This window comes from Zalophus californianus, chromosome 8 (genome assembly GCF_009762305.2).
Source record: "Zalophus californianus isolate mZalCal1 chromosome 8, mZalCal1.pri.v2, whole genome shotgun sequence".
NCBI classification, from domain to species: Eukaryota; Metazoa; Chordata; class Mammalia; order Carnivora; family Otariidae; genus Zalophus; species Zalophus californianus.
In genome coordinates, this window is record NC_045602.1 from 39,180,684 (window position 1) to 39,199,577 (window position 18,894).

General features: G+C 38.4%; 1 protein-coding gene across 11 annotated transcripts; it reads left to right on the forward strand.

Moving 5' to 3' along the window:
• KRCC1 (lysine rich coiled-coil 1) lies at positions 1-16,919 on the forward strand. Of its 11 annotated transcripts, none has more exons than XM_027623723.2 (5): positions 1-156; positions 11,573-11,677; positions 12,041-12,213; positions 13,120-13,253; positions 15,526-16,919. In XM_027623723.2, the coding sequence occupies exon 5, from the start codon at positions 15,548-15,550 to the stop codon at positions 16,319-16,321; it is 774 nt and encodes a 257-aa protein (XP_027479524.1). In that variant the 5' UTR covers positions 1-156; positions 11,573-11,677; positions 12,041-12,213; positions 13,120-13,253; positions 15,526-15,547; the 3' UTR covers positions 16,322-16,919. The 11 variants fall into 11 exon arrangements, with proteins under 11 accessions (XP_027479524.1, XP_027479527.1, XP_027479525.1 ...); XM_027623726.2 differs by having other exon boundaries at positions 13,120-13,207; XM_027623724.2 differs by having other exon boundaries at positions 12,102-12,213.
• Positions 16,920-18,894: the final 1,975 nt, after the last annotated feature.

Below are 18,894 nucleotides of genomic sequence, written 5' to 3' on the forward strand. Positions count from 1 at the left end.
CCTCCTCTCACCCCGCCTGCTCGGCGGCGGAGGCGGCGGTGGCGGCAGCGGCTGTCCCTGCCTCTCCGCCACCTCCACCCCGGCCTATTCCCCGGCCGGCGGCGTTGGCGGGGAGGGGGACAGTAGTTGTAGACGCCCGCCCCTGCCTCAGAGAAGGTGAGTTCCCGCCCCGGCGGCGGGGGCGACCCCGTCTTCAGCCCCTCAACTTCGCGGCCCAGGAACGGCTGGGCGCGCCCCGAACGTGCGCCATGGCCGACCGGGTCGGGGCGGGAGTCCGTCCGCCCCCGACACCACCCGCCGCCCCTGGAAAGGGGCGCCACGGTCCCCAGGTGGAGCGTGGAGGGGAGAGGGACGCCTCAGCACGCTGAGGAAGCCAAGGATGGAGGGGGCAGAGAGGTGGCCAGGTCGAAGCCGACCTGGGACTGTCAGGGAAAGGGAAGCGGGATTGGTGAGGAAGCTTCGAGATAAGGAAAGGGCCGGTGACGTGCGAGCGAGGAAACCTCTGCTGGGTGCAAATTCAACAGCCGGGAAAGTAGGTACTTAGGCAGAAGCGGAGTTAGGACTTTGCGGAGTGTAGGAAGTAGCCCGGGAACTTAGAACTGCGGGGGCCCTGAGGGAGAGATGAGACGCCCCTTTGGAGGGTTTTTCTAGGTTTTTTTTGAGGGTAACACCCTGTAAAACAGCTTCTAAGATTTACAGGGCTCTCTTGTTAGTGGTCTGAGTTCAGTACGATCTACCGTGTCAAGACAGCAAAGCGGACGTGAGTGAGAGCGGTGCAAATTTTTATTCAGAAACTACCGACAGTAGGGGAAAGAGCTGAGCTCCATTCGGATTTGCTCAGAGCCGACTGGGAGTTTAAAGGGAAAATGAGGGACTGGAGGAGAGGGGGAGTTCAAGACTCAGGGAAGTGAGAAATTACAAAGGGTTGTTCCTTGTGGATGCTGTGAAGCCAGCTGTGTCTGGCTTGCTGGCAAGTAAGGAAGTTAGGATTCTGTCCTCCCACAGCCGCTGGGAGACCTAGGCTTCTCCTTCCTGATGATTACACTTGGAAGGAATGGCTTCCAGGTCTTTGGGAAGCTTTGAGAAGGCTCCGGAGTTGGACACATCCATCTCAGACCGGGAGGATTCACAGTCCAAAGCCCTTTTTAGTTAAACACTCTCAAAAAGAGAGGGCGGGGGCCTGTCATTAGGTATTGGCTCTAAAAACAGTACATCTATTTTGACAGCTCTGAGCTTTTTCTAGCAGAAGCTGCAAAGAGGACTGGGTCATCCCAGGGATTCAGCCTTAAGCTGCTGGAGGCCATGTTACAATTTGGGCAAGTCTTCGTGCAGGAGTTTAGAAGGAGTGTTTCTGCCCAAAGTTCTCACAGTTCTCACCAACACGTTTCCCCTAACACAGAAAGCTATTTCTTGATCATCTCAATTTAACAGATGTTTGAGTTCTTACAACTACTATATGCCTGTGAACAGCCTGCTTGTTCCAAACTAAGGTAAGGCTGTAAGGCATTTTTGGAATGATTTTAGATGGTGGAGCTTGATCACATTGCAGATCTCAGTAAAACATTCAACCAACCTCAGTTTCATAATTTTTAGTATTTACTGTGTTGCCTTATATTGCTTTTTTGTCTCCAGAGTGAAAGATGGTGGAAGCCAAAATATTGTAGAATAATTTAGGTTCCTTTTTTCTGGAGAGACATTAATAAATATAATAACCTAATGGAAATAACTTCGCTTTCACCCTCTTTCGTGATATTTTCCATTTTTCTGTGCTATTTTACATATTTCACTTTGGAGGAATGGCAAAGTAGTAAAAAAAAAAAAGTACACATTTCTTTTTTTTATGGTTTTAGATTTTACATTTATTTTTTATTTTTTTAGTACACATTTCTTAAAACATTTTTGTAAGCACCTTATATAAATTCCATACACTAAAAATGGAATTAGTCAGTGCAACCAAATGATGTTCTATTAAAGGTCTCTTAGTAAAGGCAACCTTTGGAAGACTAGATTTAGTGTCTTCAGTCACCCTAGGTTATCATTGTTCTGAAAAAAAAATAAAATAAAATCTGGATTTATTTGTTTTCATACCAGACTTACTGCCTCTCACCAATAAGTAAGCCTGAGCAGTTTATAGGTGTCGAGACTACAATTTGGCTCTTATAGCCAGATCACAGGAAGATTTGGAAACAGTTTCTCATGGAAAAACAGTTTTTTGCCAGATGACATTTTTTGTTTGTGTGTGATGACTTTGAATGTGTGCAATTACTTAAGACTTTTTACAGTGTCAGTTCACACAATGCTAGCAGTAACCTTTCTATGCAACTTCAAGACGGTATAATGGGAATACTGGAACAGGAATCTTAACAAGTAATAGATTGTAGTGTTAATTTGTCCACTAGCAGTATGACCTGAGTTAAGTCCCGAACTTCTTTCAAACTCAAAGTCCCAAATTTCTTTTTTGAGTTTTGTCGTCTGTGGGGAGGGAAAATTGGATTAGCCCAGTTGAGTGGTTCTCAACCAAGGATTATTTACACTCCCACCCCAGAGGACATTTGGCAATTTCTGGAGACATTTTTGGTTTCCACCACTGGGCAAGAAAGGGCATGGTGAGCACAGGTGCTACTTGGCATCTGTTTGATGTAGGGCAGAGATGCTGGCAAACATCCTAAAATGGACAGGGCCACCCCAACAAAGGATTCTCCTACCCAAGATGTCAGTAGTGTTAAGGTTGAGGACCTCTATACCAACCAAACTCTGAGGTCCTTGACAGCATTAAAATTATGAACTGACTTTACAGTTCCTTACTGATATTCTTTCCATGGATTGGCTGTGTACTAGAACAGCAGTTCCTAAAACATGAAACTTCAACCTATAATGGTTATCCGGTGACGTTCAAAAGAGTGATGAAATACCATTCACTAGGATTTGAAAAGATGTAATTCGTTACCTAAAAGATTACCTCTTGTCACTTTATTTTGGGTAAATATCCTTCATTAACTGTTCAGTTAACTGCTACCTAACAAATGGCCAATATTAATATATTATACTATTTAAAACAATGATAGGAGTCAATATGTATTTTTTAAAGATTTTATTTTATTTATTTGACAGAGCACGCACAAGCAGGGGGAGCAGCAGGCAGAGGGAGGGAGAAGCAGGCTCCCCTCTGAGCAGGGAGCCTGACACAGGGCTCCATCCCAGGACTGCAGGATCATGACCTGAGCAGAAGGCAGCCACTTAATGACTGAGCCACCCAGGCACCCTGAGTCAATGTATTTCTAGTTGAGATATTTGTTTTTTTGGGTTTTTTTTAAGTTTTTATTTATTTGTCAGAGAGTGAGAGAGCACAAGCAGGGGAAGTGGCAGGCAGAGGGAGAAGCAGGCTCCCCGCAAGTCCCCCTATGCGGGACTCAATCCCAGGACTCTGGGATCATGACCTGAGCGGAAGGCAGAGGCTCAACTGACTGAGCCACCCAGGCGCCCCTAGTTGAGATATTTGTAAAAGCCTTAAGTAATTGCCAGTCAAGATAGTTCATAAACAAGAAGTGGGAGGGGAAATGTTGCTTAATTACTTATCCAGTATTTTTTTTTCTAAAAAGACTTAGGAGATTCATGCAAAATGTATGAAAGAATTATCATGCATCCAGTTACTAAAAGTCCAGTCACATTCAAGATCCTGATAGGACCATTAAAACTGCTTTGAAGAACCTCTTCTATCCATTTTCACCTATAGCTGTAACGCTCCTAAGAGGAGGATTAAATATTGGTAAGCAGGGAATATATACAAGGTGTAAGATTACAAGTAGGAAATTGAGAAACTCAGTCACATACACACGCGCACACACCACACACACACACACACACCACGTGACCAGACTTACATGAAAAGAAACAGAATTTATGGTGAAGTGGTCATAAGATTTTCCAGGACACTGTGTAATTCATTCAGTGATGTTTCTCAAGTATTTTTGACAGTTAAAAAATTTTTCACCTGGTAATGATATTCCTGAAGAATCAGTAAAACAAAACCACAACAAACAATTCTTGCGTATTTGCCTCTCTTTAAGAAAAAAAATTAAACGGACTCAGTTTTAGAATAAAAGGACATTTTTGACTCCTAATTGAATCATTAACCCATTCACATAGCAATTGCCTAAAAATATTTTCCTCTGTTTTCATGATATTAAGCAGAGATTTTATCATTTGGTCCAAATGACAAAATTTAGCTAATAGCTAACATGTTAACATTTATTCAGAAAATATTTATTGAGCTCCTGCTATGTACCAGTTACTCTGCTCAGTACCAAGGACGTACAAATGAATTAGGCACAGCCCTTTAAAGAGCTTAGTATTAATGTTTGTTAGTGAAATTACAAAAAGAAAAAGTGGAGAAAATGCAGGGGTTTAAGTTTATTTCTCTCTCAAATTACAGTAAAGGTGAGTGCACCAGAGCTGGCATGGCTGCTTTGCCATTGCTGACACACAACTTCCATCTCTGAGTCTGAAATGGCTGTAGAGGAAATGTGGGCTAGTAGTGCAAGGCAGTCAGATTCTCCATGGGGGGTGGGAAGGAGACAGGTTATTTGACAACCTCTAAAACTGGTAAGAAATAGCAGGATGAGCACATTAGAGAAAATGCAGTTGTAAGTGTAGATCAGCCAGGACTCCTGGAATAATCAGGAGTAGTTCACACACACACACACACACATACACACACACGAGAGCACCACATGTTGTAAATCTAATATTGACAGCTGGATAGAATGGTTGGGGAGGAAGATGTCTGGAGAGACATTAATGATTGTGAGTTTCAGATTTGTTGCCTTTATTAGGTGTCAATATGTAAAAATATTGACTAAGCATGTTAAAACAACTAACAAGATTTCCCCTACTATAGTCATCAAATATATGTTAGGACATGAGCATTGGGGTTTTCCCCCCCCCTTCTTATAGACCCATTCACATTTACTAACCCTTTGGAAGGAATTTGGTGGCATTCTGATGTAGGATGTCTGCCTTGGATCTGAGTAAAATTAACTTCACGAGCATGATTCTCAAGTTAGCTAGCCATAGAGTACTTATGATTATTGATGTTCAAAGACTTAGTTTAGATAAAGACATAAATGTTATATTAAATGTGAAGTACTCCCAATTAATGATTTTGTTAGTTCTTTTGTATTTTATCATTGGAAATATCATTTATCATTTATCATAGTAGTAAACCCTTAGTTATTTTTGTGATTGTTGTATTGGTGTAAAATAGCTAGAGCTTGGCAAACTTCTAGATCAGATACTAATCTCATTTCCTGAAAAGGCAAAGTTAATAACCAACATAGCTAAGAGTGTTTATGATGCTAACAGGTACAGGGCTGCATTTCTTTTTTTTTTTTTTTTTAGATTTTATTTATTTATTTGAGAGAGAAAATGAACAGGGGGGAGGGGCAGAGGGAGAGGGAGAAGCAGACTCCCCGCTGAGCAGGGAGCCTTGGGGCTTGATCTCAGGACTATCCCAGGATCCGGATATCATGACCTGAGCCAAAGGCAGACGCTTGAGCTTAACCGACTGAGCCACCACCACCACCCAAGCTCCCCATAGGGCTGCATTTCTGTTACAATTAAGATCTCTAAAAAACACTTAAATAGATAAAAAGAAATAAAAACATGCAAAGATAACAAATAGTTACAAAAGATAGCAAAGATAACAGGATCAGTTACCTAGACTAAAACTTAATGTGATGCTCTGCTTAGTCTTTCCTGAGATTATAATAATGTTAAAAGATTGCAAAACTCAAGAGCAGGAACAAGGGAAAGATATCCATTCTCACCACTTCTATTCAGTATTGTACTGGAGGTCCTAGCCAGTACAGTAAGACAAGAAAAACAAAAGGTGTTCAAATTGGAGAGAAAGAAGTAACACTGTCTCTATTTGCAGATGATATGATCATATATGTAGGAAAGAGCAAGGAATCTAGGAAAAGGCTAAGAATAAGTTTAGCTAGCAAGGGGGTAAAATATAAGGCCCATATACAAAATCAATATTTCTAAATGTTAGCAACAAACGTTTAGTAAGTTTAGATTTTAAAAAATACTATTTACTACTGCATCAAAAAAAATACTTTTAGATAGCTTTAATGGAATACAGAGGATGCTACATCTCTGAGAGAAAGATGCAAATAAAGGAAAAATATAAAACATCTCCTAATGCTTCTCAGTGAATTAGATTTAAAAGTATAAGACTATGCCATTTATTTGGTGTATTTTTTAAAGGGGAAGAATTGAGCTAAAAGTAACCAGATTAACATCCTTACTTTGCCCACTTTTTTCTTCAGAGGTATTTAATAAACATTTTTTTAAGACCATGCTGTATGATTTTTAAATGCCACCCCACAACACAAATGATGTGCTGTGGGGCATAAAATTTTTTATTAGATTTTTCACTTAAGTTGATTTATTCACCAAACCTGAGACTTATTAAAAACATTTTGTACAGTGCAAAAGTTCTAGTTTTGCAATTTGTAAATGGGTGGTTGGAATGTAATAAATTCTCTGACAATTCTAGAATTAAAGTAGAGTTCTTAGTTTTTTTATTAAGATATGAAGCTCTTTTAGGCAGTTTTGAATTATGAGTAACTTATGAATTATGAGTAATTCATATTTATGAGTATGAATAATGAGTAACTTCATATTTAACACAATAGTTGATATATGTTTTTATTTAACTTTCACAATGGCTTTCCATATTTTTACTGAAATAAAAAAGACCAAGCTTTCTCCAGCTATTGAATAACCTACATAGTTTCATTTCTCCAAAATAAAAGATTTTATATTCTTGCTCTTTTCACTATATCTTTCCTAAAAGTAAATGAAAAAAAAGAGAAAAAAAGTAAATGAACAATGTGGGTGTTCCTCTATAACTAGGCTTGCGGTATAAATAGGAACTCAAGTTTTCAGAATTTTGCTAGATTTGTTCCAAAAATATTAGAAGGTACATCTTAAAAAAATACTCCAGATGAGTTTCAGTCAAGACAAACTATTTCTTGCTTGGGACCTAATACAGCCTATAAATAGTAAAATTAGCTAGTGTCCTGGGTGTCTGCTTGATACTCCATACTCTTTTGGGTATTATACATGGCACGCATTAACACAATATGAACTGAAATCTTCAAAGAATTGGTTCAAAATCAGAGCAATCACAAAAGACAATGATCAAGTCTAATCTTCAGCTTTCATTTTTATTATTATTCTTAAAGATTTATTTATTTTAGGGGTGCCTGGGTGGCTCAGTTGGTGAAGCATCTGCCTTCAGCTCAGGTCATGATCCTAGGGTCCTGGGATCAAGTCCCAGACAGCCTCCCTGCTCAATGGAGACTCTGCTTCCTTCTCCCTCTTCCCTTACCCCTGCTTGTGCTCTCTCTCACAGGCTCCCTCTCTCTCTCTCAAATAAATAAAATCTTTTTGAAAAAATAAAAATGTATCTATTTTAAGAGAGAGGGCAGGGGGAGGAGCAGAGGAAAAGGGGCGCCTGGGTGGCTCAGATGGTTAAGCAACTGCCTTCGGCTCAGGTCATGATCCCGGAGTCCTGGGACTGAGTCCCACATCGGGTTCCCTGCTCAGCAGGGAGTCTGAAAAATAAAAAAAATTTAAAAAAAAAGAGAGAGAAACAATCCCAAGCAGCTGGGAGCCTGACTCAGAGCTCGATCTCATGACCCCAAAATTATGACCTGAGCTGAAATCAAGAGTCAAGACACTTAACCGACCGAGCCACCCAGGTGCCCCCTAAGTTTTCATTTATAAAAAAGTCCCTCTGAAATATGAGTTAGCTTGAAATAAAAAATAGGTACTCTTGCTCTGTTTACACAAAATCTTTCCTTTATTTGGCTTTCTGTAGTTACTAGAATTGGTTGGGAGAACATTTCACGATGTCAGTTAAATAGATGAAATCCTGAATAACAATAAAAGTAGCTCATTCATGCAGCACTTAGACCACGTGCCATATACTCTTCTAAGCATTCTACATGTATTCATTTCCTTAAGGCTCACAATAGCTCTTTGAGGTGTAGATCATATCCCTATTTTAGAGATGAGGAACTTAAGGCACAGAGAGGTTGAGAACTTAACCAAGCTTACACAGCTAATTAAGTGCCAGAACTGACTCCAGAGTCCCTACGTCTGGCTCGTAAGAGCAATGAGGTAAGTGACATAATAGGACTGGCAGTAGTTCTGCATAGGTGAATTGGCCTTTGTTAGGTGAATAATTTTTCTGGAAACAAAGCCAACATTTAAAAATCCAGTTTAACAAATTAAGGCAAAATTACTCCTTTTTCCAAAACATCTGTTACAGATCTTTAAGCTCCTCTGGTACACTTTATTGAGATATACTTTACTTAAAATATACACATATTTGAAATGTACAAGGCAATGAGTTTTTGACAGGTGTATACCATTGTAAACAAAATGCCAAATATTTCTGTCAACACCAAAAGTTTTCTCAGGCCTCTTTATAATCCATCCCACCTTCTACCCCTGTCCCCAGCAACCACTAATGTGCTTTCTATCACTATAGATCAGTTTATATGTCTAGAACTTTTTACAAATATAGAATCATACAGTAGCTACTCCTGTGTCTTGCACTAAGCATGATTTTGAGATTCATCCATGTTATGTATATATTGCTATTTTGCTTCTTTTTGTTGCTGAATAATTATATTGTATAGATATACCATGTTTTGTTTATCCATTAGCCTACTGGCAGACATTAAGGTTGTTTCAGTTTTGGGCTATTACAAATAAATCTGCTATGAACATTCATGTACAGGTCTTTGCATGGATGTATGTTTTCATTTCTCTTGGACTAATACAAGTGAAATGGCTGGGTTATGTGGTTAAATGTTTAATGTTTAAAGAAATCAAACTGCTTTGTAAAGTACCATTTTTAAAAATTTTTTTATTGTTATGTTAATCACCATACATTACATCATTAGTTCTTGATATAGTGTTCCATGATTCATTGTTTGTGCATAACACCCAGTGCTCCACGCAGAACGTGCCCTCCTTAATACCCATCACCAGGCTAACCCATCCCCCCACCCCCCTCCCCTCTAGAACCCTCAGTTTGTTTTTCAGAGTCCATCGTCTCTCATGGTTCCTCTCCCCCTCCGACTTACTCCCCTTCATTCTTCCCCTCCTGCTATCTTCTTCTTTTTCTTTTTTCTTAACATATCTTGCATTATTTGTTTCTAAAGTTGTACCATTTTAAATTCTAACTAGTAATGATGAGAATTCCAGTTGTTCACCATCCTTACCAACATTTGGTATTTTCCGTCCTATTAATTTTAATGACTTCCAGTGATGATGTAGGGTTTCAATCATATTTATATATATAAATTATTTTTTGAGGTTTCTGTTCAAATCTTTTGCCCATTTTAATTTGTATTTGTCTTATTGAGTCATAAGAGTTCTTTATATATTCTAGATATAAGTCCTTGGTCTGATATGTAAGATGGGAATATTTTCTCCTATTTTATAGCTTGCTCTTCATTTTAACTTTAGAGTCATATGTAATTAAGTTATATACCTTACAACAATTCAGAAATAATTTAGAGAGATATTATATATAATAAATATTTTAAATATTCATCATCCTTTTAAAAATGTTTACAGTTCTTAAACTCATAATATTTTTTTAAAGATTTTATTTGTTTATTTGAGAGAGAGCACGCAAGCAGTGAGTGGGGAGGGGTAGAGGGAGAGGGAGAAGCAGGCTCCCCTCTGAGCAGGGAGCCTGACACAGGGCTCCATCCCAGGAACCTGGGATCATGGCCTGAGCCAAAGGCAGACACTTAAACGACTGAACCACCCAGGCATCCGAAACTCATAATATTTTTTAAGCAAACCTTTTTAATCTACATATTGGTACTGAAAATTAAGCCTAATTTGAAGATACCCTGCAGAACCTTTAAATCAAATTTTTATGGAGTTTTAAATTACAAAGTAATGCTTTTTGCAGAAATTAAAACAATATAGACATGTGCAGAGAGCAAAATGTTAAATATTGTCTATTACACCTTTCCTAAGCCCATTTCCCAAGACCCGTTAAGTTTAGTGTATATCTTTTCTGATTTTTTCCTATGGATATTGCAATATACAAGATCAGACTGTCAAATCATACTAACACAAATCAGTAATATTACCTAGTATCAAGTTTACTAAGTATTTCAAGGATACAATCGATCATGCAACTCCAAAGAAGCAGAGATATCTAGGACATGAAAGATGGCTCCTCAAACCATGTTTTCCTATGTTGGTCATGCATCTCTGACCCAAAATAATAGATGAGGTTTCTAAGTGAGGGTCACCTCTCTCAGTGGGAGTATTTAAATTATGAACCATCTCCATTTTATACCTCCTAGTTTATGTGACATTCTTCAGAGAGCTATGCCTCATAGATCCTGAATTTATTTACTACAGATAATCCTTAGCCAGGGACATCCTGCTAAAGGCATGTCAAAGATAAGTTCCCTTTCTCCTAGCTAATATCATTGGTCTCTTTAGTCAGAGGTCCAGAAGTCACCTACCTTCTTCCCTCTCCCCCGCCCCAGGAAAGGAAGTAAATGGGTTGCAGGCCAGCTCCTTTAACTTCCCCTTACAATAAACATATATGAATATATTTAGGTTTTGGGTTCTGTATGTTAAGTGTTTTTACACTAAAATTGGATTTTAGATTGATCAATAGATAGGTAAATAGGTAGATAGACTTCTACATCATTTCTTCCCCTCAATGTATCATGGACATTTCTCCACAACAGTACATGTAGTTCCAACTCATTCATTTAAATGGCTGCATAGGAAGTACAATTTTGATATTCCATGAGTGGTATCATTTTTATAAACTAGTGAATTTCCATAAAATAAATTTCAACTGTTAGGAACTTTTAGATAGTAGTATAGACCTCAAGCGTAAATGTGGTCATTTTGGTGTAGATTATTTATTCTGGTGAGAAATACTTTGAACAAAAGTTCTGGAAATTAATATGTGAATATGACTATAGTTTTGAGTGGCTTATCTGAGCCTTGTTTAGTGAGCCTTGCTTGTGATCATGTTTGTACCAACTGTGGAGGACTGTTGCCCGCCACAGGTAAAGATGGTTTGTGGTTCCTCTAGGTGATTTCCAGATAACATTAGGGGTATAGCTAGAATGAGAGACTATCTTAAAATAAACTGCATGTTTTGAAATTGTCTGCTATAAAACACAAAAATGCCAAGGCCAGATTTCTTAGCCCAATCTTTCAATAAAGTCCAGACTCCTCCTGGTGACCCAGTAACTTCTCTTTCAGAATGGTATTTTCTGAACTGAATAAACATATATTACCAAAGTAAAGACTAGAGACTTACTAAATGTTTTCATACTGAAATTTCATTCTAATTAGCAAAAAGCTAGTATATAGCCTTGCAGGCACTCAGGAAATTAAAATATGAGATGGTATATGAAATGATAACTATTTAAAGATTGAAAATATTACCTTAAATGTTTAATATGATCTTCTATCTTACCTCCCTTTATTTTATTCATAGATACCACGTTGAATGAACAAATATTGAACTTTTATAGTTACCCTTTGTAAAAGGAGTATGGGGGGTAGGATATAGTTTGAATCGCAAAGGATTTCACATTATGAGGTAGGTTGAAAATAGAGATCTTCTAGATCATAAGATTATTTCTACGAAGCTGACTTTTATTTGAAAGCAAGCAAAACTCTATTCTTAAACTCTTAGTTCAGACTAAATATATTAAAAATCATGAATGCTATCTGCAGATTTAGAGGTGGAAATTTGAGGTTACTTTGTTCTAAAAATACTATTTATTTTTCCGGGGCAAAATATATGCTCAAAGAGTTAGCCTAACTTTCAGACTTACAGGAAGTAAAATGATAAGAAATTGGAGATGGATTTGTGAATTTTCAGATGATGAATCTATGTTGATGGTATAATTCTAAACTTTGAACTATTTAATCTTTATAACAAGATTTCACTTGGTTTCAGATGACTGGGAATAGAGTATTAGACAAAATCGATTTGGGGATCTCTGCATCGTGTTTTTTAGCTCCCCGGTTGTTGCACAGTCTCACCATGTGGGGAAAGCTCATGCTAGAAAACTGAAGAAATTAATGGGTGACTATGATCAGATTTCTTCACCAAGTTCTCAGCCTGAGAAGGTAAGTTTCCATTCACCTCTTTATTGATCTCTGCATGATCTGTGGACTGTGGGGACTGACTTTTCTCACTTAGCATGCCTTCAGGGTTCATCCATGTTGTACCATGTATCAGCACTTCCTTCCTTTTTATTGCTGAGTAATATTCCATTGTATGAATATACTGCACCCTATTTATCCATTCAGCAATTAATGAACATTGAGTTGTTTCTACTTTTTAGCTGTTAATGAATATTGCTGCTGTGAACATTTGTGTTCAAGTTTTTGTGTGAACATAGGTTTTCAGTTCTCTCGGGTGTATACCTAGGAGTGAAATTGCTGGGTCATAAGGTAACACTGTGTTTAATGTTTTGAGGAATTGCCATTACTGTTTTTCTTTTTTCTTTTTAATTAGAAAATGTTTCCAGTGGTTATTCATAAAATTATTAATCAAAACAGCAAAAGTAGATTCACAGAGCCACATATCAATAACAAAACAGGAAGGAAATGAAATATTCAAGAGACACTTTGAGAGGTTTCAAAGGAATACATAACCAGGCTAAAAATCTACAGTTAAGGTTATGGTTGCACAACAGATTTTATTCATTCCTGCATTTTTCTCAATAAGTTCTTCCTTATATTTGCCTTTCTCTTTTCCACCTTGTTGAGATTTGGCCTTGCATTCAAGAATTTTTTTCAGATCTTTGTCCAGTTTTAGCCTGGTGATAACCACCTTGCTCGAGTGAATGTCCACATGGACAGTTGTGCCATTAGCCTTCTCACATTGCAGCCGCTTGATGTAGATGACCTATTTCTTTCTAACACCTGGACAACCTTGCTGATTTATTGACATTTATAGTGTCCTCAAACCACCTGGACCTCATCATCCCTGCGGATGGGCATGTAGCAGATATTGTACTTTTCCCACAGGTCCTTGGAGAATGGGGAAGACATGATCATCCTGTGCACGTGCAAGGGGACACTGAAGTGGCATTTGGGGTTTTTGCTGCCATCTGAGGTCAGGAAGGGATTGAACTTCATGGTGACCATCTACCTGGCTCCGGGTAGGCTCAGAACTGTGGGCACAGGGCTGGAAGTCCAGACTGTTTTTCAAAATAGCTGCATATTTTACATCCCCACAAGCAATGAATGAAGTTACTAGTTTTTCCATATCCTTGTCAACACTTAATATCATCTGCCTTTTTTTATTATAGCCATCTGTGTGGGTATGAAGTATCAAAAATTTTTAAACATAAAAGTAGAGAAAATAGTATAGTGAACCTTCATATACCCATCATCCAGTTTCAACAGTTATCAACGTCTTTTTAATCTTGTTAGTGACTTTGTAAAAACAGCTTTACAGAGGTATAGTTAACATATAATAAACTGTACATACTTAAAATACACAATTTGATGGGTTTTGACAGATGTATATACCATCAAATGATCAATATAGTAAACATACATCCAGACCCCATAAAGTACCCTTTGTAATCATTCCGCCCACTGCTCCCTGCCTCATCCCCAAGCAAACACTGTTACTATAGATGAGTTTGCATTTTCTAGAGTTTTATTTAATGGAATCATATATTACGTACTCTTTCGTCAGGCTTCTTTCACGCAGCATATTCTGAGTTTCATCCATATTGTTGACTGTTTCAGTGGTTCATTCCTTTTGATCACTGCTAGTATTTCATTGTATGAATATACCACTGTTTGATTGTTCCATTTACCTGTTGATCATCATTTTGGTTTTTCCTTTCTGGGGCTATTACAAATAACACTGCTATGAACATTCATATGTCAGTCCTTGTATGGACGTATACTTTCTTTTCTTTTGGGGGCAATATCTAGGAATGGAATAACTAGATCGTACAGTAAGCGTATGTTTAACTTCCTCAGAAACTACCATTCTACAGAATTCCACATGCTCACCAACAACACTGATAATGTCATTCTTTTGATCTCAGTCATTCTAGTGAGTGCTCATACTGGTGTCTCATTGTGGTTTTAATGGACATTGACTTGATGACTAATGGTACCTTTTCATGTGTTCATTGGCCATTTGTATATATTCTTTTCTGAAGTGTCTGTTCAAATCTTTTGCCTATATTTCATCAAATATTTGTTACATTATTTTATTCTAGTTAGAATTTTTATACTATTTAAGTTGAATAGGAGCTAAATTTTCTGACTCACCAAACGAGGCTTAATTTAGACATTATTTTTAATCTCAGATTTCCAGAAAAGATAGCAGATCCTTAGTGACTCTAGACTGCTATTGGCTTATTTCTTTCTGTTAAAGGGAAGAAATGTTCTGTTCTACATGGGTTATGCAGCCTCCTGATTTCTACGTGGGGTATGCAGCCTCCTGATTTTTGGAGACAGAGTATGTCACCAAAAATATCTAAGGCGTTATCATCTTGTAGTAAGATATTTGCACGTATGCAGGATTTGAGGGAGGGGAAAGAAATAAATCAGGAATGGTGCTACCCCCACCAAAAGAATCAAACAAGCCAACAAAAAACTAGGGTATCTGCTTTATATTTCTTCTGAAACTTTTCTCTGCATCAGTCTGAGCCCCTCTCAGCTTTCACCTCCATTTCCTCCCTTAACCCTCCCACCAGTACTTTAATAGAGAACAAACCAAAAGACATTCTAGAATGCTTTTTTCACCAATCAGAAGTAACAGAAATGAAATTCAAGCCCTATACAGAAGGTACGGAACTCTGTTCCCTCATCTTCTCTCATGCCTTATACAAAAGAGTAGGTTCATCTCATAGCTGAATTTCTAATTTCCAGCATTCCCAAACCATTTTGTAAACATCCTTTTATTAAGTCTTACAGTACTCTAGTCAGGTAAGTATGTATGTTTATTTTATTTTGTTTGAGTAAACTGAGGAGTTTAAAAATTAAATTACTTCTCTATGGCTCTATTACTTCTCTTAGAAAACAATATACAAGAAACTGGTTAAATCAGAACTTTAGAAAATATATGAGCATTTTATCAGGCCACTTATCAGGGATGTATAGTCCTTATCCACACATGCCTATGTCTTACATTTTCAGCCATACAACAGAACCCTATATTCCATCTCCTTTCTGCCCTCTTCATCCCACTTCTGAGAAAGATAAAGCTACTTGGGAGTGGCCTGGGAGATATTTGACTATCCTCATGTACCTTTTTGACATACAATGTCATGGTATTTAACTTTTATGCTGAATTAGGTTTTAATTTGTTTGGGCTTCTTTGTTTTTTGGAAGCTCTCTTCAAGAGCAAAGGAAATATTCAGAATAAAATGATCTAGTAAGAATTTTCTCCTATCTTCTCTACAGAGAATCCCTTGTTGTCAACCTAATGAAGCATTCAAAGAAGACATATGACTCTTTTCAAGATGAACTTGAAGATTATATCAAAGTGCAGAAAGCCAGAGGCTTAGAGCCAAAGACTTGTTTCAGAAAGATGAGAGACAACTGTTTGGAAACCTATGGATACAGAGAAGAGCTTGATTACCGACCAAGGTATAGAATGTTTGATCAAAGACGCTCATCTGAAACTGGGCAGCCCTACCCAAGATCATGCCCTAGTTCACAAAAAGTGGAAAACCAGTTACCTCAGTGGCTACCAGCTTATGACAGCAGACTAAGACTAGACTCCCTGAGCTACTGTCAATTCACCAGGGACTGTTTCTCAGAAAAACCAGAACCCCTGAACCTTAGTCAGCGAGAGTCTAACTGTAGCTCATACAGTGTAGAATCTGGAGTTCACAAGCGCCTCTCCTCAGAAAACAGTGCCGGTGGCCATCCAGCCAGGCATAAACAGCTACATCAGAAGGGGAAAAGACACCCGGAGGAAGGCAGAGACGAACCAGAGGAGGAGCGGCCCAAGCATAAGAGAAAAAAAGGTTGCGGGGAAACAGATTTAGATAAACACAAGAACTTCCAAAGAAACAAAACACAGATGGAAACAGTCAGGGTCAGTACAGAAAAGCTTAAGAATCGAAAGGAGAAAAAAAGCCGAGATGGAGCCTCTAAGAAAGAAGAACGTAAACGTAGAAAAGAGAAAAAGGAACAAGGTAAAGAGAGGACAGAGGAGGAAATGCTTTGGGACCAGTCTATCCTTGGATTTTGAAGCTCTTGAGTTGGTTCTCCTGAGGTTAAATTGAAAAAATAGTTGAGGGGCCTGGTTTTCTGACGTTTACGTTCATGTTGGTTCTTTCCTGTGAACAGGTACTGCAACTTCTAACAACAGGCCAAGTGAACACAAAGTATTTAATACGCTTACTCTCCAACATGGAAATTACTTTTCCTCATTTTCTAAAAGCATCCTTACATTCTTATATAATGTAATTTCCCTTAATGACAGTGGCTCTGCTTTTACTCATCAAATTGCTGGGATGGTAGAAGTATTTTTCCCTTGGGAGGTCATTTATTTTAAATTGGAGTATTAATAGGCTTTGCAGAATCTATTTCTTGATTGGGTTTGTTTTAGTTTTGGGTGGGGTATTTTTATATTCATTAGTTTTCTCTATGACACAATTTAGACTGATTTTTTTTTCCTTTTTAGATCTAACTTGCAGTGTATTTTGTAGATTGGAAGGTGGAGAATGAAATACATTATAATAATAATAAGCTAAGGTTACATATAGTTTTAAAAGTTTCAAAGAGTTTTGATGCAAAATCAGTTTATATTCTGGAAATATTTATAATAAAGTGTTCTAATTTCTGCGTTTTGTTGTTCTGTGTCAGTGATCTGTTCCCATTCAACAGTGATTTTCTTTTGGAAGAGAAATAACTGAGCAGTTTGTACTTAAGAGGCAAGGTCACACTTTACAGTTGTAAAAATTCTTTACTATACCTTGTTTATTCATATTTAAACCCACTTTTTAGGATAGAACTCTATTAATGACCACAATTTTTCCAAATAGCTGAAATTGAAGAGAGAGGAATTTATAAGAAATAAACTGCTAGCAGATTATTCTTTCCTAACCAGTGTTTTCATTCTGATAATCCCCCTTTTTTATGATAAGCATATGAAGTAGTAGAGCATCAATATCTTGTAGAAAGAACTATGGCCTGGGAATCTGAATCCCAAAATTCTAGTCTCAGCTATGCCATCAAGTTGTTATGTGACTTGGGGGGAGTCACTTAACTTCATTTTCCTCATTATCTAATATGATTAGGATTGGCCTCTGAAATGCCTTGGATAATAAGATTCTGTAATATGAAAATTCTCTGCACTCACAATGTGAATGTGAGTGCTTACATATCTATTTTAATATTTTAACTTTAGGATTATTTTGCTAAAAGCGTTTTTAGTTAGTTATTCTACCAAAAGCGTTTTTAACTTATATGCTAAAAGATATATAAATAAAATATATAAATATACCTATTCCCTCCCACCCATCCTCTTGCATATAACCAGTCTCCCTACCCTTGCTGAGCTGCTGCCTTACTCAGCCCTGACCCTTCTCTGCGTCACATCACCTGGCCTCTACCGCCCTGGGCCCCACGTAGCAAAGAAGGAAGGAAGGGAGGGGAGGAGGGAGGGAGAGAGGGCAGATGACCCATTTTATTTTAAACTAATGACCACAAACCTCCAATCAATCGAGTTTCCATAGTAAGTTTCCCACTCAAAGATACCACTTTTATATTCTCCTTTCTCCTCAAATCTTTCCCTTCCTCGCGCATTCCATATAGGCCTCCTTTCTCAGCTCATGACTTCACCTCACACTCCATTGAGAAAATAGAAGCCCTCAGAAGGGGCCTTAACTCATGGCTGTTCCACCAGATTTATAAACTTCCCTCAAGAACTGTGTTCTCCATCTTCCCTCCTGTTACAACAAAGGTGTCCCTGCTCTTATTACAGACAAGTCTCCCCTCATGTGCTGGATCCTACCTCCTTTCGCCTTCTCAAGGTCTTCATCTCTCCTGCACCATGAATCTCTCCTCCTCTACTGGATTATTCCATTAGTATGCAAACATGCTTCTGTTTCCCCTCTACAAAAAACAAAAACTCCCTTGACCCCCATATCCTTTTTCAGCTACCTCCTTTCTCCTTGACATCAAAACTTGCCTACACCAGGTATCTACACTTTCTCACCTCTCATTCTCTCCTTCCCCTCTTCCATCTAATTTTCTGTCCCTACTGCTTCTCTGAAGCTATGCTTTACAGTCAAGGTCTCCAATGGCCTCGACGTTAAATCCAATGGATATTTTTTATTCGGATTCAGTTCAGCCTCTGGCAACTCCCATCTGGTTTGTCAGTCCCTCTTCCTTGAAATGCTCTTCCCTCAGCCTTCATGGCACCACATTCTCCCGATGTTCCTTACCTCCATAGCTCCTCCATCTCATGGGCTCCTTTCCTGGTTTCTCCTCCCCCCACCTACCTCTGAATGCATCATCATGTATGGTGTATCAGGGACCAGTCCTAGGCCACCACTTTGTAATCTCACATCCTAAGTGATCTTATCCAGGCCCATGGCTTTAATTTACCTGTTTGTTGTTGTAGATTACATGTTCCCAACCCCCCAGATTCGTATGTTGGAATCTAATCCCCAATGCCATGGTATATGGAGGTGCGGTCTTTAGGAGGTAATTAGGTCATGAGGAGAGAGCCTTCATGAGTGAGATTAATGCCTTTTTAAGAAGAGGCCAGAGAGCTAGCTCAGCCACCTAGCCTATGGTAATTTGTTACAGCAGCCT